Here is a 26,531-nt window from a genome sequence, read left to right on the forward strand (position 1 = left end):
AGCATAGCTGATTAAAACTTTTGAGAATATGATGATTATGCGTATATGCAAATTGAAGATGCAAGTTAAATAAAACATTTTTAAATTGAAATCAATATTTAACTACTTTAATATGCAATTCTTAACGATTTTATGATATGTACGATAATGAGACATACAATTATTACTTAGAGCTTGCACACATCGAGAAATGGTGCAGTTTATTCAACAGTATAATATTATGTATCGACACAAAGTACAACACTCTCTTACGGGAAACGCTATATTATACAACAATATATAAGTACATACGTTTACTTAAGTAGCTACACCGAAGCATAATATGTATCTTAAAATTACTGACAGCTGTGTTAATGCTGCCACATTGAGATCCTTTTGGTACCCTATAGTTCTTCATCATGATTGCACTCCGTTGGGCAGTTACACTGGATTTTAATGTAGCACAATTAAAAGTATGTTTAACGTCACGCGTGTATATTCTGTGACAGAAACCAATGCGCTCTACTCTTTCACCAAAATCTTGTTCGAAACCTTTAATCTTTCAGTATAAAGTTCTACAACCATAAACTTGTAACAGCACTTATTAAATTAATAAATTAATCGTCCGTACTCGTGGATATTATAATAACGGAGCCATTCTTTAAAATAAAATTTCTTCCAAAATTATTACTTGTATTTTTGTTTGTTTTAATATAATTTGATAAATTCTGGAAGCAACTTATAATATGAACATTAAAATTGTAAATGACAAAACGTGATTTCTAGACCGCGGATTTTTATACAAAATAAAAATTGTTTGTAAATTGCACGATACAAGAGTTAAACGACATTTATTATTTCTTTCCTTAATAATTTTATCGAGATGACGATAACACGTAAATGCATAAAATCCGCAGTCTAGTGATTCCCTTCATTTTATGAAAAATAGCGCAATGTTATTAAAAATGCAATTTCGTTATAAAAGGTTGTAAAAATTAATTCTTTATACAAGTTCGACTCATTATGTTTCTTCTTAAATCTAAGTCTACTTGAAAGAATCCACAGTTAAGTTTTGACGAGAATTGAAAATTACATTTTGTCATCTGACTATAATAATACAGTATAGTCATTCTCAAACATGAGATACGATAAACTTTTAAACTGTTGAACAGTTTTCTACTTATATTTATCAACAGAGGAAAATATTTAAAAATTATAGCTAGTGGAAACGCCAAATAAGTAGCTAAAGATAATTTCATCTTTTAGTTTTACTCATCCCGAGTGAAAGACAACTTGTTAAGTTGCGATATACATATACTAGGCTTATACGCGAATAGTACGACATAAGTAAACAATATTAGAACGATAACGAGGTAATATGTTCCGCTTTTCATCACGGTGTGTCACAAGTGTAAGAATATAAAATCATTGTTTCGAATATATATAATAGATTCAGGCGTGAAAATAATCGATGACAATTCATTGTCCATAGTTCGTTCATTTTTGAATTGGAAACAACACATTTTTATAAGACTGCTCAGTTATATTCATACATGTAATAAGTACAGGTTTGTATATTTTTTCTTCACGGGACGCAAACACATTTTCTTTTCAATTATACAAAAATATTATGAAATAGAACGAGTCAAATATGACAGTGTATTCCACAGATAAAAATAGGGAATAGTGTGAGAAATATTAAGAGTGAAAATAATAGCAGAGAAAATTGAGAAAAACCGATGCAAGTAATGTTTACAATTTGTAATTATTTCACATAATAGAACTAACTGGAGGGTTAGGCACGGCGCATTAACGTCACCGATTATTTATATTTCATAATATAGGGTGATTCGGCTAAGTCTGTCGTCTAAATAATATGTCAACTATTTGATATACAGTAAAGTCCCAATCTAAGCCGATTCTCGGTTCCGTGCTGTGACATAGATCGGGAACGGATACTATTTTTTGTGGCCGCGTCAACCGCGCCTGAACGAAGAAAAGGACAGCATGTAAACACGAACCGCGCGGCCGAAGGCCCGAACTTCAAAATTTACCAATATATTTGCGACATTTTTCTGATTAAAATGACACCAAACAAGATACAATTTTGCCCGTATTTACTGTACTATAGTGGAATGGGTACTATAGGCTAGCCTGGACGATGCTGGCCCGCGAAACAGATGTTGCCTCTACTCCTCTTTGGGAGGGAGAGAAGCAGCCACTTCTTACCTTCTCCGCAAGACAAGGAGAGAAGTAGTCACATCTCTGTTCTGCTGGCCAGCGTCGCCCAGGCCTGGATAGTGGAATGGGTGGGCGAGGGGACATAGAGCTGTGTCCCCTCCACCAGTCTTACAACCGGACATTACTGTATCTCGATAAAAAGGTAAAATGGACAAAAACTAATTATTACATTGGATGCTACTCTTGGAACCGTACAATTTTCGTTTCAAACATTTCTTCATATACCAAATAGTTAGAAGTTATTTAGATGTCACACTTACTTAGTTGAATTCACCCTGTATAGTGCGGCAGTTATCACGTTGATGTTAAAAATTTGTCATAAAGTTTAAGGCAATGAGATTCCGAGTAATTTTCAAACATTCCGTGTAACGCTGTTTTCTCCGTTTCGTGTCTGTCATTTTTACAAGTGCCAATTATACGAGTTGTTAATCGTTACATATTAGAGGAATATATTCACCAACGCGCCACATACGAACTTCAACTTGCCGAGTGACGAAGAAATGAATTGTCCTATAATTGTAGTTACTTACAGTCCTATTGTAACTTTTCGAATCATACCGACGCATCGTCTCCGACAGCGCCGACAAAGTTCGAGGATACGAATTCGTCTGATCTCCCTTTCCTATGAACGTTAACATCGTCTTACAACTGGAACAGCTTGGAGTGTTTGAACGTTTTCCATCGTAGGCACTTTGACCACTTGGCAGACAATATTGCATTTGGAAGGTTTTTTTTTAAAGACCAACATCGTCGTTCGTCATTCGTCAATCATAAGTTCGAAGCGTATCGACCCGGTTGACTCCTTGGTCGAGTATTGGTATATTATGTTCGCGGCCCAGGCTCGACATTCAACGTTGATTATCCTGTTCCCTGGAAAGTAATTCAAATGTTTCGGTATAGTTTCCCTAGACTAAAAATATTAATAGTAATACTGCAATAAAATATTTTTAGAACTTCTTCATACACCTAATAAAAATATTGAAATATGTGTTGAACGCTGTTGTCAGGAAAAACATTGATTTCCCAGAACAGTCATCTTATAACGTCGTAATCGACTTACTTGCTGGTCGCAGGAAGTGTACGGCAATGACGGGGCTCAAGTAACCAGGAATGTTTGTGTACGGATAATAATACCCTGGGAATCCCTGACTTTTCGGATAATAGTCCAGTTTACCTATACTCTCTTCGTCGTGAGGGTTTTCACCTCTGCATGATACCCACACGGTATTCAGCTGAAACGTAAAGAAAAAGATTTGTATATCCGATCGATTAAAAAGAAAAAGATAAACATAAATAAACGAAATATTTATTAATAATTCAAATGATAATATGTGTATAATTATGCGAATTTAAGTGCAACGATTGCGGACAGATGGGACGGAATTTGTCGAAAAGTTTTGGTGTCAAATTCATAGCAGATCAAGAGCAGCAGATTGCTCTTATTGGATAATTTATATTGATGAAATAAAAGTTGAAAAATTAAGATGTGTGATACTGAAAATAATCTCTCAACCCTTTTGCATTTTCCAGATTTTAACCTGCTACACACGATACAGTGGCGCTATAATTTATTTATAAATCTGAACATATGATTCCGTCTCCTATTTTTGGGAGATGCGATACTCAAAGTGTTGACAATTAAATCAGATCAGTCTCATTTGTAATGAAGATGTAAAAAACACACTCTTACGGCAAATACATATTGTAAAAGCAAAATTCATGTGTCTAACCGTTGACGTATTGACGGAGTTGATATGACTGGTCAGGCTCTCTGGCATATCTGGTGGCAATTTTTGGGTGTCGTTATAATACTCTGGTTTCCAACCATATATCTGTAAAAGAAGTGGTCATTGATTAATTCGTGTTGCAATTAAACAACATTTTTCAATAATCGCAATTACAGGAAAGAGTATGCTTACTGTTGTAATTTGAATTTTATTTTCAAATCGGGCATGAACTTATGCAACCATCTGATACATACAGGATGGTTCGCGCAACTTGCACACGTATGTGTATAACTTCCAAAGTATGCGTTGCACGAAAAGTTTTGTATACAGAAGTTGCATGGTCTGAAGGGGTACATTTTGTAGTGCATTAATTTTTTTACAGGTGGAAGCGTTTCGGAGATTTGAAGGTCGACTTTATTTTTTTAAATGAAATACTATATTTTTTATACCAAAATATGAAAGAATGTCGAATTCTGAGTAAAAAAGTATTGACCTTCATTAGTCCTAAACCTAATAACTAACGAGTAAAATTTTCAGGAAATAAAGTGAAATTACTCGTTAATTATTGGGTTTAGGTCTTATGAAGGTTATTACTTTTTCACTCAGAATTCGACATTCTTCTATATTTTGGTATTAAAAATATAGTACTGCATTTAAAAAAACAAAGTCGACCTTCAAATCTCCGAAACGCTTCCACCTGTAAAAAAATAAATACACTACATAATATACCCCTTCAGACCATGCAATTTCTGTAAACAAAATTTTTTCGTGCAACGCATACTTTGGAAGTTATATAGGTGTGCAAGTTGCGTGAACCACCCTGCATAAACTGAGAATATTGGAGTCCAATTTAATTTAAAAAATAATACTTGCAAACTTGTTGCTATTGATTTCATTGTTTTTCATTTTTCCTATATACTATCCTACTTAATGTCTATTAATTATTCATTAATTTATTTATAAGAATTGATAACATACCCTGTTCAACTTAATGAAAATACAAGGAGCTGAATTATTGAAGCCGTATCGTTCATCAGGCGAACATGGTCCCCAATTGTTCACCTCGACTGCGCAAACATGTCCAGGCTTCACTGGTGTATCGTAATTACAAATCTGTTGATTTCTACCACCGTTTGGCAGGGCTGACGAGTTGGTATACTCTGTCAACAATTAACATTGTCAATATTAAAGGGATACTATGATCTACCATAATTATATATATATATACACAATATATATATAATATATATACGGAAAAGATTTCGTTAATGTTCCGCGCTTTACGTAACTCGACACTAAAGATATTTTAAATAATTTATTTTAGTTTATTTATTTAAGTTGTACAGTAGTAACAAGCATCTCATTAAATAATTGAAACATAACGAAAAGATTGAGCCCATGCAAAGCATGAGGAATTAATAACAGAATAGAGCATTTTGTGATCTTGAGGCCGTATCATTTTATTATTCAAGTACAATAAGTATTGATTAATACTTAAACGAAGAATTATAAGACATATCCTTTTACCTTCTAAAAATTCATCTAATAAGCCTGTCCATTTTTCAATCGATGCTGGATCCGATGAACTATACCAAATTAACGATCTTTCCTCTGGGTTGTCAGAGATTGGTCGGAAACCTAGACCTGTTTCGACAAAAAAAATTTATAAATATGAATCAAAATTAACAAGTGGATATTCATCTTACAATTAGTATATGTCACTCGAGGTGAAGTTAAATGCAGTAATGTCCCATTCTAAGTCAATCCTCGGTTCTCTGTTGTGACATAGATCGGAACAGGACACTATTTTTTGTGACTTCGTCGACTGCACCAAACATAGAAAAGGACAGTATGTAAACATGGACCGTGCGGCCGAAGGCGCAACAAAAAAGTAGCGTATCTTCTTTATTTTTTACTTATATTTAAGGAAATTTTACCGATATATTTGCGACACACATTTTTCTGTCACAAAGATAGTCATAAATATAATAATATGATTAATGATTTTACCTGGATTGGTTCCTATCAAACTTTCCTCCAGAATCCATTTTGGTTTTTCAGTATCTATCGTGGCCATCAAGCCTTTCATGCAGACGGCAAAGAGCAGAGCCAGCACCGTGAAAAAGCAAAAGTAGAAAACTCCAGTTATAGCTGAAAATAGAACAGAATAAAACGCGTGTATTAATAAAATCGTTTTCTCCCCTCTATTATGATATGTAAAATCGGGTCAATATTTATTTTTAATAAAGCGCTGACTCGAAGTTACATGGACTAGTACAAATATTACAATATAGTAGAAGCTCGATTATCCGAACTGAACATGGACACATGGGAGTTCGTGTCATAAAACAGTTACTTAATTTTGCAATTATTGCTAGATTAAATTCATCATAGAATTCATTTAGCTCAATAAATTTCAAACTCTTTGTTTAGTTTTTGTAACTAATTTATGAAATTAGAAATCCGTTATCTATTTAGATACAACATTTGCAGAGTGAACTGAGATAATGCAATGGCGTAATACAAAAATAAACCCACAAAACAGATAATACGTTTTAAACGACTTTAGTAATTCAGACTCGCGACCGGAAGTTCTAACGGTTAACCATTAATTACGAATCCACGTAGTTTGGAAAATTTTCACCATTTCGACGATTGAACGGAAAATATTTAAAGACTGGGCGCCAAGCCAAAGTCAAAGCTAAATATAGGTCCGTTTTCAAGAGTAGCGTACACTGTGATGGCCATTCGGTGCTATCTACTCTTTTATCGGAATTGAGTTTTAACAACGTAGTGATTTCTAATAAGAACGATATCGAGGAATATAAAAATGTTTATTTTAATTTCTTTTTACGAGTCCGCATTGAATTAATAGCTACTGCTATCTTCTGTACCATAGTAACAAGGACAATTCATAGCAGCAATTGCCATCAAGTTTTGAGTATTTCTTTAATATTAATCGGTAGCAATAATAATAAATAATCAATTATTAATCAATATTAAGGTACTGCTATTGTATAGTGATACACAATGAGTAACGAAAGTATTCGAACGCCCTTTAAAACAGAATAACTTTTTATAATTGTACCAAGCGACCTGATTTTTTGTAATCAATTAGAAGCATTGGTTTATGAAATATACGGAAAAAAGATTTTACAAAAATTTTTATTTACAAAGTAACATGCGAAAATAAAAAAGGCATTTTTTAAAACTTTTTTTTTATTTGGACCCTTAATGAAAATGTACAGTATATGTTTTGTAAATCTATGTTAGTTATACACGTGCTGAAAATTTCATCGAAATCGGTTGTCGCAGGAAAAAAACGACACGCATCGGAAGATGTACGATTCTGTGGATTTTAAGGAGAAACTGATCAAAAATTCGTGTATTATTCGCTACGAATATTAATCATGACGAAAATGGATGTGGTAATGTCTGGTGAACCACCCTGTAGAATGGAATTTTTCTAGATCGAAAGAAAGATTTCATTTCAACTTAAAATAGCTCCGAGTGCAAAGGGTTAAACATTTCTTCCTCACTAGAATATTTTCATTCCCTATGATTTTTTAAATTTGAGGGATATGAAATTGGTATAATACCTCATACAATACCTAAATGTTTAGTAATTAATTACATACCGGTATATTTAATAATGTAAACAATATTTTTAATACTGGTACAGCAATTTTTAGTGGCGCCTCTCTTTCTCTCTCTCAGAGATACCGTTCAAGTGCTAAGGGTTAAGAAGAAAAAAAACCAAGAATATCCCGCTTATCTGAGACTACAATAGCTGGAAATGTTTACACTACTATCGCTTTGTAACGCTATAGGATAACGTAGATACGTAAGCATATTTACTGTCATATAAGAACTTTAGTATGGATACAGAACCATCCTCCTACATAGCTATACCACGTTCAAATTTTATACGATATTTGTAAACGATTATGTGTTTATCTCGATATACGTGTAGAATTTCGAAAAAATTTTTTAATGAATCGTACTCTGTTTAACAACCACTACATAATATATTAGGTGTACAAATTAATTTGTAGCGCTTCCTTCATGACTTTATCGATTATTTACGAACAATGAAAATATATTCTACAGTTGAAATGAACTCTCTGTGCATCTACTTCATTTTATAAATAATTTCCGGATCTTCAATTTGGCAGATAGTCAATTCTCACATCAAATATACTTATCTGTACTCCGACAAAATAGACTTATGTTTGTTTATAAGGCGTGATAAGTCTGATAAGAACCGATCGTAAAACGACTGTTGCATTCGTTGAGGTTTGACGGAAAATTGCATTCGTTGAGATTTCACAGAATATATTGTAGCATGCTAATGAATCAATATACTCATTTACTATTCATCTCACAAATACAATTATTTAATAAATATAATATTCCAAAATAATCGAAAGAAAGTTTAAAATGAATTGTACTAACATTTAGAGTATTAAAAGTGTAATAAATAGATATCATGTTAGTTTGATTCCGTATGATCGATATTATACCGGGTGTCTCAAAAATGTACCTCCTTGAAATAGGTGATTCATGAGATCATTTGAAGTAACCTTTTCCTTCGCGAAAATTTTTTCCGCTGCTTTGTTAACACTAAACCTACCGAGCCTCAAAAGTAAGTGGAACATGCTCCCTTATAAAAATGACAAGATTAATTTGATTTAGACTTTGTGCGGCTCCTATTGTAATACGTACTCTATTAAAGACATCTACACAATAATTTCTTATCAAATAATTGTTATTATTTCAATAAGTGTACAATAAAAGATCTGGAACCGGTCATTTTGACCGATGGTGGTAGGTTTAGTGTTAAAGAGTTATTAACGAAAAGACACGGACCAATCAGGGCGCGGCTACAGCTGAGTGGGGCGTTGGCGATGGCCGAGCTGGAATCCGTCCACAGTATCCGCGCTCTGATTGGTCCGTGCTGCGGAGAACATTTTCGCAAAGGAAAAAGTTATTGAATTGGAAGAAGTGGGACTTTGTTCCAAGAGGATCTGGCTACGGAGTGGGGAAGGCCGGGGTGCCTTTCGGTGAGAGGACTGCGTTCAGTGCTGCCAGATTGGCTCCAAGCGGAGCCCAAGTTCTCGGAAATACTCTCCTCCTTTTCCCCTTCCACTATCCTATTCCATCGCTATCTAACGTCCCCCACACTAAGACCGTAGACGCGCAACGTGTCTCCCATTTGCCCCACTCAATCCCCGTCGCACACGCGCAACGTGTCACATATTACTCTGGTCATCAGAGAGGGGGTACCTCATATCGGCGTGATTCCCCTCATCTGGCAGCACTGACTGTGTTAGACCCCACGGCACTCACCCCAGAACCGTCTTTTAGAGAAAAGTCGCGATTACTAAAGTTGACATACCATAAAACAACAAGAAGAGTTGTCAAACTTATTGGACAGGTCTGTATGAATTGTATGTATTTATTAAGAAAATAAAGTCCCTAGGCTTAAATCAAGCCCATGAGAACGAGTACATAGGCACATATACATGCTATACTAAGTTACATATAATGTTTTGTTATATATGTATAATAAATTTATATTTATTATTATAGTTTTAAAATTATATTTATTAGGTTATATATAATAAAAATTACAATAATACTGTATTAAATAATGATTTGAAGGAACTTTGTGGACCCAGTCATTATTCACTGAAATTTTAAAATTACGGTCTAATAGGAACTTTAAAATTGATTTAAGCTCTCTTACACGAGGCTTGACCAGAAATATGTCTATGGATAGTAGTAGTTGCCACTTACAACGTTTTAAATCTTTGATTAATTTGTCTCTATTATTTTCTAAAAGTGCACATTGCCATATTAAATGGTTAAGGTTTTGAGAATATGTATTGCCCACACTCACACAATGGACTGCTGACAAGATTAATTTTGTGTAAAGACTCGTTCAAATTATAATTATTTGAACGAGCTCTACAGATGGATACAGGTCTGTATGAATGCTATATTGCCATTAGTCAACAAGATAGCCATCTGTATATCAAATACCAAGAAGGCTTTATGTATTAAGAAGGATCATCGGATGTTCTTTATCAACCGAAGCTGCAGTTTATCGAACGTGGTTATCGGGAAGCTGCGCAACAAGCATTTTCGAAGTGAAAAGACTGCGTTAGTAACAGCGAAGACGGCAAATTAAAGAAGTTGAGTGGTCTTGATCTATCTATGTGTGTTAGGTTCGGGTTAGGGTAAACTTTTTCTTGCGTAACCCGAAATTTATGCATTTGTCCTGTGTTATGCAGTAGATTTGGACGAGAAGATGCGAGAAATCCAAGTTTTTCTTGGAGAACTCGATAGAGTGGGTTGGAGAAGGGGCACCCCTCCTCCGGGGAGGAATGTTGGGCGGGGGTGATCCTGTTGAGGTCGCGCGGCGGGTCCTGGACACCCTCAATTAGCTTAGGGCTGGCCCTGGAGGAGTTAGTGGACATACCTGCCCTTCTGCCCGGGGGCAGGGTATCCGACATGAGTGATTACGTCCAAAGAGAAGGTTCGCATTTCATGCAAACAGTGTCGTACGTCCCGTAATTCTAAAATGGGAAGAACGCAAGAAAAGTGTGCGAATGATATCGATAAAAAACGAATGCATAAAGGTAAACCAGTTTGTGACTTGTTAAACGAACACTTCCTCTTACGGTCACTGTGTTCGACTGTCAGTGGCAATGAAAAGTTGTTTTCCATGTTACTACGACAACTGTCCACGCGTGCATATTTATTTTCCCCGTGGATTCACGGTAATTTCAGTAGTTAAAGTCACTTCCTATTTTTTTCTCTTCCTGCACAGTTTCAGTTTATTACTCGCTAGCTGCACGAGAATCTACTGATACCAAATACTCACGTGAATTTGTCACACGAAACTGTCGCACGAGCGACCGTGTCTCTTTCAAACAGATATGCCTTTGAATTTAATTTATTTCGCACTTTTTTCGACACCTGCGATAGTCTGCAAAGTGTTACGTAATTTGCACTGCAAAACAATTCTTGGCTCAAGAGTGCATAAAATCGTATTTTATTAACACTAGGTTTACGCGAAAATGACGGGTTATAACATTTTTAATTTACGAATATTCAGATTGTAAAAATATTTACCACTCTCATTATTCGTATTATATTTTATTATACGTATTATACGTACTACACTTATTATACGTATTATAGTCGATATATTCTATCGACAGCGATATCAACAACTCAAGCCTGCCTTACTGTTACGACCTCATTGTTAAGGTTATCTCAAGGCCATAGTATACTAGGCCGTTGAACTCGTCTTGATGTAAGCAATAATATTATGTAGTAAAAAAATATGTAGTGACGTTTTAAATAATTAAGGCGACCTTCATTTTTCATGAACAAATTTCATTTTTTAATTAATTCCTATTAATTAATTTAATTAATTTTTATCTGGCTACCGGAAGTGCCTGAAAAACCGTGGCGACAGTTACGTAGTTCTAATTAGTTGATGAGATATTATCGAAATCATTTTTCATATGTATACTATCCTTCAGGTATGTAGTAGGCACGTATTGAAAATTATTTCAATAATATCTCGATAAACATTAGGTTTAGGAAACATAGAAGTCAATATCGACTCTATCGAGTCATGATTAGACAGCGGATTTTTATGCAAAATAGAAATGTTTTGCAGTGATCGTCAGGAATAAAATAAAAATTGATTTTATCCCGTAATGACTTTGTTATATTAAAAACAACAATACAGTATCCTGAAATTTTTCTAATCTTTTACCGTTCTATATTTCACCCAGCCAATTTCTTCATAAATGCATAAAGATCCGCAGTCTAGTCACGATACAAAAACTAGGTCTTTTCATTCAAAGAAGTCGAGGTGTCCTTGAAATCTCCGAAATGCCCCCTCGCAGATAAAAGATGTTTACATCACAATATTTCCCCCACTATACCGTGCAACTTTCGTATTATATAATTTTGTCATATTACTAAAAGTAACGGAAATATTCAAGGTGGACAAAGTTATTGCCCCACCCTGTATAATTATCTACTTCGCGCCTCTGTTAAGTGACTTCGCATTTGCCGCCCTTCATTTGGGCACGCCGTGCGCCGCCTGCGCTTATCAATATCAATTAATAAAGACAGTTGCTTCCGCTCTAACAGATCTCAGTCTTCTCTTGCCTCCCACACTTTGCTGCTCACTTCTTTTTCTTATTGGCATCGCGGTAAAAACATATCTGATAAAAATGGAACGCAAACAACATCATTATAATGATACTTAAGAACATTATGATCATACACTTCCTTCCGCCTAAAACTTTGTGTACGGAATGATCATGTGGATATGTGTAAACATTTTGAATTATGGAAGGAAGACGTTTTGAAATATAAAATCTGTACCTAAACATGTATCATTTATTAACCCTCTGCACTCCGAATTATTTTTCAATTTTATTGCCAACAACTCCCTACTGTTTTAAGTGTTTTATTTGAAATTTACTTCAAAGGACAGTTCCTTGATTTTATTTACTAATTATATTAAATATAGCTCTCAATAGTTTTCTGAATGGTACAATAATACATTTAAAAATACAATGGGCAGAAGACATTGTAGTGCCACTTCGAATAAAACCGTTTGTAAATACCATCGTATAGTCCTTGAGCTATTCGAAGGTATAATTACGTTCTTTAGGGAACACCGTAGCACAAAGCAGTAAACTACAAAAGGAAAACGTTTTAAACTGCTGTTATCGACGACACAGTCGCCTTATGCATTCGGTAAATTATGCGCTCAAGAACGACACACGCTTCCTGCATAGTATATTCTGTAGTCTTCTGAAAAAGAACGTTTTTTTCCATTATTAATATTACTTTTGGGTCGATTGAATTGCACACTTGAAATAATACTTCTGTTTTATAATTGTGGCAAAAATATTGATATGTTCCTTCAGGAGCATTGGTACTTCTAATTTTTAATGAGTAAGTATGTATGTACACTGTACACACAGTAGAACCTCGATCATCTCACTTGCAAATGTTTGTATACAACTAGAACTCTCTAGAGTGATTCAAGGTTTCAACCTCAAACCAACGTAATACTAAACGGTAAATTTGTTTGAAAGTACTTTAACTTTTTCAAAGCAGGATAACTCTGTTACTGTCCAACTGGAATTTTTCCCACATCTCCGAAAAAGTAAAAATTTTCTATTTATGCATACATATATGGAGTAAAAGTTTTAGTGGATTTATAACTGTTTTCTTAGAACACAAAAGTTAAAAGTTAGAAAATAATAGAACTAGTTTATATCAGAACTAGTTGAAAATTTTAACAGTTTCCTTCAAGCCCTCATGACTAGAGTGCTAGAGATAAAAAGTGTTCTTTCACTATGTGTACTTATGTTATATTATCATCATGTTTTATCATCACGACTGGATGCAACATTTACTTGGACTGTTTTGGATAAGACTGTATCGATTCAATTGCGAACAACATTTTCTTCGCCTGCTAAGACGTCCGCAGTGTATGAAAGCTCACCTTGAGAACTTGCTACGTTGAGAGTTCAGTCAAGAACCGGTGTTTTATGCGGTCTAAGGCTATTGGCCTTTCTACTTTCCTTGTGTGTTTCCTTTTACAGTTTTCGAAAGAATTCCATTCTGTGTTATTACATGCAATTAACACTCGTTGCATAATTATTAGACAATGTGTCAATCACTAAATACATAAGGAGTCGAAGAAAATCCCTTAGGCCCTATAGTTCTTTTCATATCTGGACCACAGAGATGTATTAAGTCCACTTTTTTGAAAAAATGACATTCTAAATGTTTCCACATCAAATACACTTTTTCTGATAGTAAAATTCCTTTTTAAGTTATTTAGTTTATTGAGATGCACGGGTGACCTTTAGTTTTTGTAATATTTATGATATTTAAATATGCGATTCGAAAGAGTACTGAATGCTGAATAAAAAAGTATGAAGGTATAATGTAGAATGCTCACAGTACATGTTCGGTCAAATTTGATAATAGCTTGTTTGTTTTTAATCATTTCAGTTGTGAAACTTTTACCAACATGTTCGTGGCGCTTTTCTGATTAAAACGAGTCCAAACATGATACAATTTGCATTATGTTTACTTGTTTAATCCATCCGAACGAGTAGTGCTCGGAGCATCCCGGGAGAAGTGGGGGTATCCCTTGAAAATGCCTCCGATCAAGCAAAAATTTGCCCATGCCTGTCGTAGAATTAATTATAGATTGCAAAAACATTTTCCTTCTTTAATTTAAAAAATTACATTAATAACATTTCTATTAAGGAATTTATTTTTTGGAATAACAAATTTTAATTATATCTTTCATTACCAAAAACCTAGATTTATTAAGTACACATATTTTCTAACCGAATAATTGATTCTGAGCTTACTCTAAATTCATATCAATGTACTGTAAATGAACTATTCTAGGTTATACTATCGTTGTTTTATCTCTTCTTTCTGCTATTTACGACGGAACTATCAGGTCACTGGCAATGAATGCACAAATCAATGTTTAAAACTTGTGAATTTATTATAACGATTCTTAGTAATATATACCTATAAATATTAGAAAATTACTATTCAATATAAAGTAAGTTGTTTATTTGTACAAGCATTGACTAAAAACATTGACTCGAAAGTACAAGTCAGAATGTAACAAACATAGTATCAGACGAGACAAACGAACGAGAATAGAATCTTGTAACGGCTTAAAATTAGTTTACGATTTTCCAAATATTCTCAGAAGCGTTGAAACGCGTCACTAGTGTAGATTAAACAGCCACGCACGCTCCACGCACAAGGAACCTGTGCCAAAATGTACATCCAGTTTTATAGCTGGCTTTCGTCGGCATTCCAGCCATTAACATCTAGTGCAGATTCGCGGGCTCAGATCTGGACGAAAACCTAGACACCCTAAATACGTCGACAACGAAAAATCTAACACAAAGAGCTCTGTATCATAGAAGATGGACTGCAGTTCGAACATCGGATGTAATCTGATTTACTTTGAAAGAAATAATTTTTCATTAAAATTATGTTCGCACAAAATTTTCGAGTTGAAGGTCATTTCAAGGTCATAGCATAATGCACTGTGCAACTCGTCTCGACGTCAACAACAATCCTATGATGATGTAACCTTCACTTTTTTTTATGTAAAAAGCATTTTTTGGGATTTAAGTATATGCGAACATGTAGCCCACCAAGTACTGATCAAATTTCATTTGAAACATTTTTCTGTGAAAAAACTGAACGGGTACTGTACAATGTAAACCGTTTGTTTTACGAAAAAAAGTAATAGGACATAAAAGACGCAGCTTGTCCAGATCTACAGGTTTCGTTTAACATATTTTTTGACGCGGTAAATAGTTTAGAAGATATTCGAGAAAAACTATTTTATGAGCATTAAATTAACTATTTTAATGTTTAATCCATTTGGCACACGTTTTCCCGTTATCCGATCGAGTTCAAACTTTGCACAGAGATTTTTTTTTAATTATTTGGAACAACTTTGGGGGTGCCGTGAAAGAAATTTTGACAAGAGTAAATAAGAGCCACCCTAATGTATGTACATATAATATTAGACAGAATGATCGATAACTGGTGATGCATTAAAAGAGGAGCGATTGTACAAAAAAAGTGAGTCCAAAATATACAATAAAATTTTTTCATATGCTGCTTTGTTTTCGAGAAAATCGGCTTGGAAAATCCGACCGGTTCACAGCTCAACATTTGTAAGAAGTAGAATCGGTAAGTCATGAACAGACGCGTCAGGCGGTACAGTCTACGTCAGACAGTAGGCCCCAAACAGTGTTAGCTCAGGGCCCCAAAATTAACGGTCCGCCGCTGGCTTTATTAACCCTTTCCACTCGGAGCTCTACTTTAACTCGAAAATTAAAAATTTCTTCCTCTAGCTTTAATAATTCCATTCTATATACATTTTTTTCTTTGTATGAATATAAAATTGATATAATACCTCATACAATACTTAAATGTTTTGTAATCGATTAGATACCAACATATTTAATAATGTAAACGATATTTTGAATAATGGTGCAGCAATTTTTAGTGGTGACTCTCTGAGTTACCGAATTGATACTCTTAAATTCTTGTAATCTTTCTATTGTTTGAAATTACACTCACTAATTTTTGCAATAAATGCATCAAATCCGCAGTCTATGAATAACAATTAATCTGTCGGAAAAGAGATCGTCTCATGAGTCGCCTTTGAATCATGCACAAAGAGCAATCCCTCGCACCGTGATTCTATTGCCTCCCTTTAGCGCTATTTACCGCGGTCGATATTTATTTCCGGTGCCCTTTCAATCTGCCGCTGCCAAAACACGTGTCCCCTGATGGTCGTTTCACGACTCGAATAAGAACGCAACTCTAACCTGACTAAGTAGACACGTGCGTTTTTCTTTTGCCTATTGACATTCTTTTGCGCGCCCGTTGCTTTGCTCCGAGAAAGAAAGAAGATGGTTCAGATCTTAGACCATATACAGGGCGAAGCACCTAAGATTTACAGCGAAAATATCTCCGATGTTTTTAGTAATACAAGAAAATGTTTCAGGCAGAAAATGTTTGCTTCAGTGGGGCTATTATTGTGATGGAGAAGTTTTTTGACGAAATCGGTCTAATATATCTGTATATGGTCTAAAGTTCAGATAGTGCTGCAGGGAAGAGGCCGGGTACCGTAAGCTCATCCCGTTAGCATGCAGCAATGTCAAGGAAGACCTAATTCTCGGTACTTGATTTAGGCGTTCAACGCTGTCTCATGATGAGACTCTCATCCTACCTACCTCGATCACACAGACGCCAACGATTCTAACCCCCTTCCGGTATGATTTTCTCCATGATTATAATAAGTAGGACGTCTTTGTCTTTAACAATTTTTTAGAAGAAAAGGAACATTTATATTTACCGTACACCTATACAGTCTCATAATTGATGGCACTCAAACTAAATCAGAATCAATTATTTATTAATGCACCAAACGAGATTTACTGCCTAGGTAGATATACGTTTTATTGTTATATTTTGTTATAAATATCTTCACTCTCTTTTCATTATATCTAATTTCTCTTTAATGTTTTTCACGTAATGATATTAACATTTGGAAATCATTATGTAATGTGTGAAATCTTGATGAGGCTATGTTTGGTGACCACCACGATGAACAAACACAGGGCTTAGATTTCTTAGTGTAATGGTTTATTACACGCACTTTGTACACTTGCACTCCACTCAACGGCACACACGAGAGGACCCTTAGATTATACATATAAAATGTTATAAGTATTATTAAAAGGAACACATTCCGAAAGAAACTTTTGTTACATATGATCTAAGAGAGGACCAAACCAAACCATTTCCAACCAAGGACGTTGAACATCTACGCGCATGCGCACAGTTGCTCTCACTTGACAAAACAAGAATTCGAACGGACACTTCGAACTACATATGTACATACATACTAATGGCGATACATTTTAATTGTATCGATATTCCGTATCAATACAAAAGTTTGATTATCGGTTGTTCATTTTTGTCATAATTTGACACTAGAACAACCGATCATTATAAGCGAGTAGTTTGCATCGTCTTTTAAGAATAACTAGACAAAATATGCCTAACTAAATAAGCATGTCTAGTAAGTGTCTACAAAATCATGACATCTATTATTTTTCCTGAAGTTCTAGTGTTAAAATCAAACATCGGTATTAATACCAGATCTACCAGACACACTAAACCCGAGTGATACGTGTTATTTTATAATAATAACGGAATTGGATTTACTCAAACTTCGTACGATTAGTATTATAACCTTAAAAAAATTTGAAAAAATCAGAAACAAGTCTTTTTCACCCGATCAATAGGTTGAATGTTATTAGTTGACTGCAAATCATAATAAAAAATAAAATTGCTTGGATCAATTTCAAAAAGCAGAGGACAGATTAAAATTTATTTTTTTCTTGATAATATATGGATGTCTTGTCTAAGGACGTCTAGACTGTTAAATATCACCAACACGTTTTTGTCAGAAATGCATAAAGTCCGCAGTCTGGTGATTAGGTATTCACAGACGACAAGGCTTAGAGTACCAAAGTGATTTAATCACGTTTGTCATTAAGACTTGAATACCCGTGTTGTTGCATTTCATTGTTCGCTTGTTTGATTATTTTCATTCATCATCTGTTCCGAACGTGGAAAAAATATGAGCGAATCAAGAAGTGTACCGGTGGTTTGCACCAGTGAATGTGTCATCGCCGCGGGAGTACCCTAATCACAGCAAATTAAGATATAATTCGAATAAAAAGGAATTACCCCATTTCTTTGGCGGGTGGCCGCAGTAAGTGCCCTCGGCGGGGGTGTGAATGTAATCTCTGAAAGCCTCCCAGTTAGTTTTCGACTTGGGAATTCTCTTGTAATCGAGCTCGTAGGGCTCCTGTTGCATCTTCTGCTTGCCAGTTGCGTTCATCGTAGCGACCCTGCGTTAGGCAGGGTTTCCTCTCTATCTTTCTCTCTTTCTCTCTGTCACTTAGCACTGATCTCTTGGTGAGACGATCTTTGAATCACGGGTGATCGAACTATCCGGCGCGAGACGGTATCGCAGACGCACGTGGTTAATTTTTAGACATCGAGTAGAAGACTTTTTGGGATAAGTTCAGAGTCTCCCAACTTAGACGAGCCGCCGCCGGTGCTCGGTGCCAAGGAAGACGGAGCGAGACCGCACGCAAACAAACTCGGTGCCGAGACCACGATCGACTGGGTCCGCGGCCAGTGATGCTATAATCGTGGATCGTGGGACGTGGGACGAACCCCTCCGCTGGCTCGGCCACCCCACTCTGAAGTACCGTTGTCTCCTTACGTTGCTCTACTCGTACAAGCTGCCTGTCCGACTGTTTCATGCGTTCCTCCGAAATTCACGATACATATGTATTTACTTACCAGTGCCGCCAGAATCGACCAAAACTGGTCGTTTTTTCCCTTTCTCCTTTTCCCCTTCCACTATCCTATTCCAGCACCATGAGCATACTCCAACATCCCACACTAAGCCGTAGACTGGTCATGTATTAGTATGTTCATCAGAGAGGGGGTAAGATGTATTCCCCTCGATTTCCCCGATCTGGCGGCACTGTTACTTACTTACCGAACTTTCGAACGCACGAGTCGAAATTTGGGACCTTTCGTCCAATTCGGAGACAAAATCAAAGAACTTTCGATAAAAATGAGGTAGAGCGATGAAATTTCTTTTAAATTAAAGCTGAAACATTGCAGAATATGGGCAAAATAGAGAGTTTATGGTACAAACGTTATTTAACCTTGAAAAAAATCGTTAAACCTGCACAATTTCAAGAAAATTGTGTTTTATCCAATACTACGCGCGGAAAAAATTTTTTTTGCCAGTAGATTTTGTCACGCTGATTTCAAATTTGTCTACGACTTCAGGATTTTGCAAAAAAGTATACTGAAATATATTTTGTATTTTTTAAATAATTTAATTTATAGATGGATAAGATGGCCAAAAGTGCCCACAAACAAAATTGATTTTTACTCACATCATGCTCATCAAAAAAATACAAAAAATTCATGAATATTCTACCTAATATACGAACAATTCTAAGTGAAAGTAGTTCAACCGGTTTCTTCTTTCGATAGAATCTATTACAACCAAAAACTTCTAACTCGAAAACAAGATCACCTAGTACGCCCGTTTATATGAACATTTTTTGATTGTTTTCATGTGTAACAAAAATGACCATGATATTTCCTATTCGCATTTCTCTAACAGCAAACTCCCCTGCGGCAACATGAATTATTTAAATACTCATTTATCAACCGATTTAGTGCTTCAATTATCAAATTAATGTGGCATAATGCACCGTAGCATAAGCCGAATTAAGTTCATGGAGCTATCAGATTTTATCTCGAAGATTGTGCATGCAACTGCCGCATGGATCGGAAACGCTCAAGGTTACATTATTTCGCATGTTTCTTGTCACGATGTATAAACGCGCCGAACATCGCGCTTTACTGTAAATTGGATGTCAGGCATTCTAAGGAAGATGATTATTTACCGAATGATTTTATGTAATCCGTTACTCTTCAGAATAAACGTCTCGGGCTTTACTATAGGAATTAGAGATTTACGACGAGGAAATCTGTTCCCGCTTTACACTTTTATTAAAATATGAATAGCATAAATGATTTAACAGTGTTAGCCAGAACTTTTATTCAGCCCAAAATAAATAATCCTGTATTCACTAATAGACTATTCATTGGGCATATTTACAAAACACAGGAACTAACAATAAGTAGGACTTTAAATATGAATATGAATAAACAATAACTTAAATATATATATAAATATATATAATAATGTTTATTTATATTTAAGTTTATATTTATATATATATATTATACATATTATATATACTATATTTTATATATTTTATAAATTGCTTCAAATGATCTCAGGGATCGTCCCTTTCAAGGAAGTACAACATTTTTGGGACACCCCCTCTAGAAATAAAACCCCGAGGAAAAGCCAATAAAAACAATACTATATACATAAAATTAGCCTTAATACACTAATGTTTGTAAACTAGTCGACAAATATATAGAACATAAACTCTCACAATATTAATGAATTAATATAAACATTAATATAACTAATTTAATTCTTCTCTTTAATTGCACATCCAAATAAGTGCATTCAATGCTTTCAAAACAAATCAACCCGGGGTATTCCATCATTGAACTCTTCAAACCGATAAACCAAATTCTAAATTCAATCATCTGTAATAATAAGATAATTATTCAAGTATTTTAGGCATCAATTGAATAATAAAATTTTCAAAAGCTATTATCTTTCCAAGATGGACATATTACCTATTATTATTTGGAATTCTAATGAAAAACGTGATCGCTGTTCGATATTGAAAGCCCATAAATTACATTCAACGGTAACCAGTCTATTTGCTGCAATGTCAGAAACGTAGCGTATGTAGTGATTGTATTTTCAAAAGTTGTTATATGCTATATATGTTATATGCTATACGAAAATGATTTAATTATAAATAGATAACGGATCTTGATGCAAAATAAAAATTTTCGACCTAAATTGCGTCAAACTGGAGTGAAATAGAAATTGTAATAGGTCGATTTTTAAATTCTTCCAAATGTTCTTACTGTTTTAAATTAAATCCGTTGTCTAATTATAAAGTACATTGTTTGACTAATATAAATTTGTCTTACGTGTCAGACTTTTGAAATGCAACGCAACAATGGGAGAGAGATAGTCTGGCTGTCCAATAAACGGGAAATATTCAACTGGAAATCCAGGACTTGGAATATATTCTATGTCTCCAATGTGCTCTTTATCGACATTGTTCGCTCCATCGCACGATAGCCAAATGTAAAACTACAATGACATTACCTTGCACAAGATCTATTTTATCTCATTATAAAATTTGATTTCATTTATGGCTAAACTTCACTTTATGAGACCAAAAATTTTGGTCTTCTTAAAATATAATCCTGTAAATTTTGACGAGGGTATGCCGAAAAATCCAAGTTTTAATGTTAGGAATTCACTGGTTCAAAAGTTCTGTGTGTGTGTGTGTAAAGTTGAGCGATTTTAAGCTTTTTGACAGGTAAGGGCGCCGCCATATTGGTATGTACTCGGACATTGTCTAATGTGCGAAGCCGCGAGAAGGTTGGTCACTTGCATAACTTGGATTTTCGGCATCTTCTCATCAAAATTTACAAGATTATATTTTAAGAAGTCCAAAAGTTTTAGACCCGTAAGGTGAAGTTTAACCATACTCATAATTTTTCTATTCCAAAATCTACCATTTTATCATGAAAACACATTTGCAAAGATATTTAGTTGTGTCAACGTACCTTCTGCGACGTTTGTATTATCTTTTTCAAATTATTTGGAATATTTTCCGGTAAAACTGACGATTGATTAAAATGATGAGGCACCCAATCGAACCGCTGCAATACATTTAATTATGATGTAAATGTAATTCTAAATAAATATTGTGAATATTCTGAAATTACCTTATTGAATTTATTATCTTATTATTCTAATATATTATGTAATATTATACATATTACGAATATGTATATTCTAAAAATATATTGTAAATATTCTAAAATTACCTTATTGAATTTAATAAGGACACAAGGTTGCAACGGATTGGAATATCCATATGGATACTTGCTACAGGGTCCGAGACTCTTTATGTTGAAGTAACACGGCTTGTAGAAATTGTTTTGACAATTGACGTCATATTTCGATACGTTTTTACTGTACTCTAAAATGGAAAATTAATATTTCATAGTTTCCTTATTCATACGGTTTTCGTAAAATGAATAAAAATAAAAGAAACAACAAGAATACTTGTTACACAGAGTTTCCTAAATTAATATCAACTCCAAAAAGATTCCACAAAATCAAAGTAGTTTAATTTATAAAACCGAAACTAGGGAGGAAAAATTTTCCATTTTAAAAATATTAATAAAACTCGGTTTATTTGAACAAGATAAACAGAATATCTAAACCTGATCAATGATTAATCTCGCCGATAAGTGATCGACGTGATACTTAATCTCTTGATATGTGAATTAAATAGGTGTTATCAAAGATACCAGTTATCATAACTTATCATTTGTGTAAGCTTAACAATGAATCTCCAATGAGTTCTATTAATTTAATAATTTGATGATTATAAAATAAAAATGCGAAACCGGTCAATTGACCGGTCGTGATACGGTTAGTGTTAACCATAACTGGTTCAAAGAAAACTTTTTAGTAATATTGGATTGGAATATCTAAAATTATAAATATCTCAAATACCTTCCAGAAAATCGTTCAGGGCTTGAATATATCTTTTTGGTCGAGCTTTGATGTTTGAGTGACTCACTGATATGATGGGCGAAACTGCTGAAATGCTTGTCGGTTTAAACGCAATTCCTTAAAAACAATTAACGTGTTACATTTGCCACGAACTTCATTCAAAATATGCGGAACAAAAGTACGCGATAGTTACTTCGCAGAAATTTGTTTAACTCGTCAGTGCACAGATCCAAAGTATAGTAAAGCCTTGATCTAAGGAAACGGAAACCGTAGGATCTAAGAAAAGCGAATATCCCCTTCACTGTGGAGCATACCCCGCGAGGGGCCAAGAAGCAAATAGTAGAACCACAGGATTTAAGAAACAGATTTAACACACAGACCCGAGAGTTTTTCTTAGATCGAGGCTTCACTGCATCTACTTTTCGGTTGATATTTCTTCTAAAAAATCAGAGCTTTTACATAGTACATAATATTATTGTTGTTATATTGCATAAAACTGCTAGTAAAACAAGAATTTATTGGGAAATTCCAAGATAATTTATAGAAAATTAAAACAGTAAAAATTAATTTAATGGATATCACAGACCCATACACTGAAGAGATAGAAAGTATTACAGTAAAGTCTCATTCTAAGTCCGACAGAGGACACCGGTCTATGTCAACTCGCCCACCCATTCCACTGACTGAGGAACATATCCCACGAGGGGCCGAGATGCTCTAGCTACCCGAGGGGCTGTAGCTGTAGGTCCGTTAATTTGCAAAATTCTAGACTAATTCTTTCTATTCTTTTCTACGTTCGGCGCGGTCGACGAAGCCACAAAACAATAGTGTCCCGTTCCGATCTATGTCACAACACAGAACCGAGAATTGACTTAGAATGGGACATTACTGTATCAAGTAATGATTTACTTTCTTGATAATATGTTTCGCTTACCTGGACTACCAAATTTCGAAGGTGAACGGAAAAGTGGAAAATTTGATCGGGTTATAGGCTGATTAGACGGGTCAAAATATTGAAAATATGGTTTGTCTAACTGAGAAGCAAAATTTACACTGATCTTCATTTGTATCGCGAATATTGCTCCCAACACGGAGAAGAAACATATGTAGAATATTATTAACTGTACTAAAGTGTGAAAAAATGTTATGTGTCAATAATAAACTATACCGGGTGATTCACAACAAACAGGCCACCTAAATAGCTCCGTTAGGATTAGAGATAGAAGGAAATGTTACAGAGAAAAGTTGTACTGTTAAAGGGGGCAAATATGATGATATAAAAATGTTCCGATTGTAGTCGTTTTCAAGGTCTTTTGAAGGTCATCGATGATTTTTAAATAGCACCATATATTTTTAACTTCACAGTGTTGTAGCTGATGTCAAGACGAGTTCAATGATGTGGTACACTATGACCTTCAAATGACCTTGATTTTCGAAAATTGGCGTTCCTTTGCGCGGTCCATCTCTTTAGGCTATTGTGATGCAAAAAATATTTGTTACGTAATGTGCATATCATCAATGGACCAAATATCTGGCAAGAATATTTTTTTCCAAAGGTCATTTTTTTCGGAGTTATCAAGGTCATCGATGTTTTCTGATACATAACTACATTTTTATTTTATTGCATCGGGTAATTGATCGAAAAATACATTCAGATATGTATAATAACGTGACCTTGAGCCTGATCTGAAGGTAAAACTTTAATTTTCGAAGATCAAGGTCATTTGAAGGTCATAGTGTACCACATCATTGAACTCGTCTTGACATCAGCTACAACACTGTGAAGTTAAAAATATATGGTGCTATTTAAAAATCATCGATGACCTTCAAAAGACCTTGAAAACGACTACAATCGGAACATTTTTTTATATCACCATATTTGCTCCCTTTAACAGTACAACTTTTCTCTCTAACATTTCCTACTATCTCTAATCCTAACGGAGCTATTTAGGTGGCCTGTTTGTCGTGAATCACCCTGTGTACATATGTATATTTATACTTATACCAAAATATTCTTAAACTGAGTTTAAAGTATATTAACAATTAATCCCATAACAAACAAATAGATAATGCTATAGAAAAAATCAAAATAAACAAACAATTATTTTTTTTACACAATATACATGGTGTCCCAAAAATGTGTACCTCCTTGAAAAGTGATTCCTGAGCGAACGAAAAACTCCGGTTAGGCCAATGCCAGAATACGTCCGCTATAGCCGCGCCCTGATTGGTCCATGTTTTTCATTAATAACTCCAGAACAAAGCCACGGAGAATATTTTCGCAAAGGAAAGAGTTAATTCAATGATCTCAGGAATCACTCCTTTCAAAGGAGTACAGCATTTTTGGGACACACTGTATAGCGTGTGTTATCATATCTTGTACATATACATTGTATAAACAATAATATGAACCTGTGTTATCAAGAAAATCGATTCTAAATTATGTATCTCTTATCGCAGTATAATAAACATGTCAAACATTATATTATACATGCTTGTTTGATAAACATATATCGTGTTATTATACTATTTAAAAGTATAGAAATGTAGGGTAATATAAACAAACTGGATATCATTGAATTGATAAATATATTGCTTAACGTTACTATACCTATTGCTGTCTATTTATATTCAATTTATACGTTTTTATAAAGATTTTCCACAATATCTAAACATACTCTAAACCGAAAACTTTAGTGATAAGAAATACAGAGACATTATCAACATAAAATTAATCTGAAAATTGTGATGAAACGCAATTTATATTACCCCATTCTTTAGCTGTTCTGTCGAGAAATGCTTTTCGTTCATTATTCCAAATGAACCGCAGGAAATTTTTAAAAGGCCCTAAATCAGGCCGAGGTTGTCGACTTTCGTAATAGAGGTCGTCGTGTAATATGGCCATGTTAAAATGTAGTTTCGTAAATTCAAGTCAAAAATTGGAAGATGGTTTTAGTAATTTCATACGTTTTGAAGTTAGTTAGTACAAATCAAAATTCCATGAACAATTCATCTCGATATATGCATGTATTCTTTGTGCTACGAAAGACACTTTCTATAGATTTACAGGTACCAATACATATTATACAAGGTGTTCGGTAACTGGTGGTATAATCGAAAAGGGGATGATTCTACATGAAAAAATAAGTCGAAAATATAGAATAAAATTTTTTTATGTGAGACTTTGTTTCCGAGAAAATCGACTTTGAATTTTCGCCGGGTACGCGTGCACTTGATCATGTCTCGGTATAGGTAAAATAAACATTTCCGTGACACTGGAAGTGTTTGTCAACATAAACTTCAATCGAGACAATGATCTACAATCTACAGTCAGATCCGTTATAACTCTCTCTATCTTCATTCGTAGTTCCCATTTACGCCGAGGGTGGTATCAGTTTCGCTCCTGCGCACCCATAAGGATGCACCTTAAAATAAAGGTGCTAAAAGCAGGACTCTTCAGAAGCAAACGCGTAAAACGCTACAGAGGATAATTATATATATATATATATGTATATGTGGTTGTAGTAGAATAAATAAATTATTATGTTAGTTAAGATACTACTTGGATACTACTTATAATTTTAGTAAAGTGTGTAATTTAGCAAAAAAATATATTGCTTGCTGAAACATATATGATCATATTAGCATGATAATATTAGATATAAATATGT

The 26,531-nt window shown here is 34.5% G+C and overlaps 2 protein-coding genes across 2 annotated transcripts; both read right to left on the minus strand.

Annotated features, from left to right (window-relative positions):
* Positions 1-248: 248 nt before the first annotated feature.
* LOC143207527 (sodium/potassium-transporting ATPase subunit beta-2-like) lies at positions 249-18,804 on the minus strand. The gene is made up of 7 exons (XM_076421125.1): positions 18,318-18,804; positions 5,958-6,098; positions 5,475-5,591; positions 4,926-5,107; positions 3,951-4,052; positions 3,281-3,452; positions 249-3,090 (listed from the first exon to the last, which is right to left on the minus strand). Exons 1-7 carry the CDS (start codon positions 18,469-18,471, stop codon positions 2,978-2,980), a joined length of 981 nt encoding a protein of 326 aa, XP_076277240.1. The 5' UTR covers positions 18,472-18,804; the 3' UTR covers positions 249-2,977.
* A 1,047-nt stretch (positions 18,805-19,851) lies between these two features.
* On the minus strand, positions 19,852-26,177 carry LOC143209199 (sodium/potassium-transporting ATPase subunit beta-like). The gene is made up of 8 exons (XM_076424563.1): positions 25,630-26,177; positions 23,795-23,986; positions 22,861-22,977; positions 22,164-22,318; positions 21,900-21,995; positions 21,252-21,417; positions 20,886-20,975; positions 19,852-20,792 (listed from the first exon to the last, which is right to left on the minus strand). Exons 1-8 carry the CDS (start codon positions 25,763-25,765, stop codon positions 20,785-20,787), a joined length of 960 nt encoding a protein of 319 aa, XP_076280678.1. The 5' UTR covers positions 25,766-26,177; the 3' UTR covers positions 19,852-20,784.
* Positions 26,178-26,531: the final 354 nt, after the last annotated feature.

The sequence above is a fragment of the Lasioglossum baleicum genome, chromosome 1 (genome assembly GCF_051020765.1).
Source record: "Lasioglossum baleicum chromosome 1, iyLasBale1, whole genome shotgun sequence".
In the NCBI taxonomy this organism is placed as follows: Eukaryota; Metazoa; Arthropoda; class Insecta; order Hymenoptera; family Halictidae; genus Lasioglossum; species Lasioglossum baleicum.

What these genes read in the sequence shown, in the direction of transcription:
- LOC143207527 (XM_076421125.1), bottom strand. Translation starts at nt 18,471, where the DNA reads ATGAACGCAACTGGCAAGCAGAAGATGCAACAGGAGCCCTACGAGCTC. An exon ending in TTTTCATTAAGTTGAACAGG is followed by an intron (nt 4,053 to 4,925) that starts GTATGTTATCAA and finishes CTTCTTTTACAG; the next exon opens with ATATATGGTTGGAAACCAGA. An exon ending in ACTCCGTCAATACGTCAACG is followed by an intron (nt 3,453 to 3,950) that starts GTTAGACACATG and finishes TTTACGTTTCAG; the next exon opens with CTGAATACCGTGTGGGTATC.
- LOC143209199 (XM_076424563.1), bottom strand. Translation starts at nt 25,765, where the DNA reads ATGGCCATATTACACGACGACCTCTATTACGAAAGTCGACAACCTCGG. An exon ending in TCCTTATTAAATTCAATAAG is followed by an intron (nt 21,996 to 22,163) that starts GTAATTTTAGAA and finishes AATGTATTGCAG; the next exon opens with CGGTTCGATTGGGTGCCTCA. An exon ending in GCATTTCAAAAGTCTGACAC is followed by an intron (nt 20,976 to 21,251) that starts GTAAGACAAATT and finishes CTGACATTGCAG; the next exon opens with CAAATAGACTGGTTACCGTT.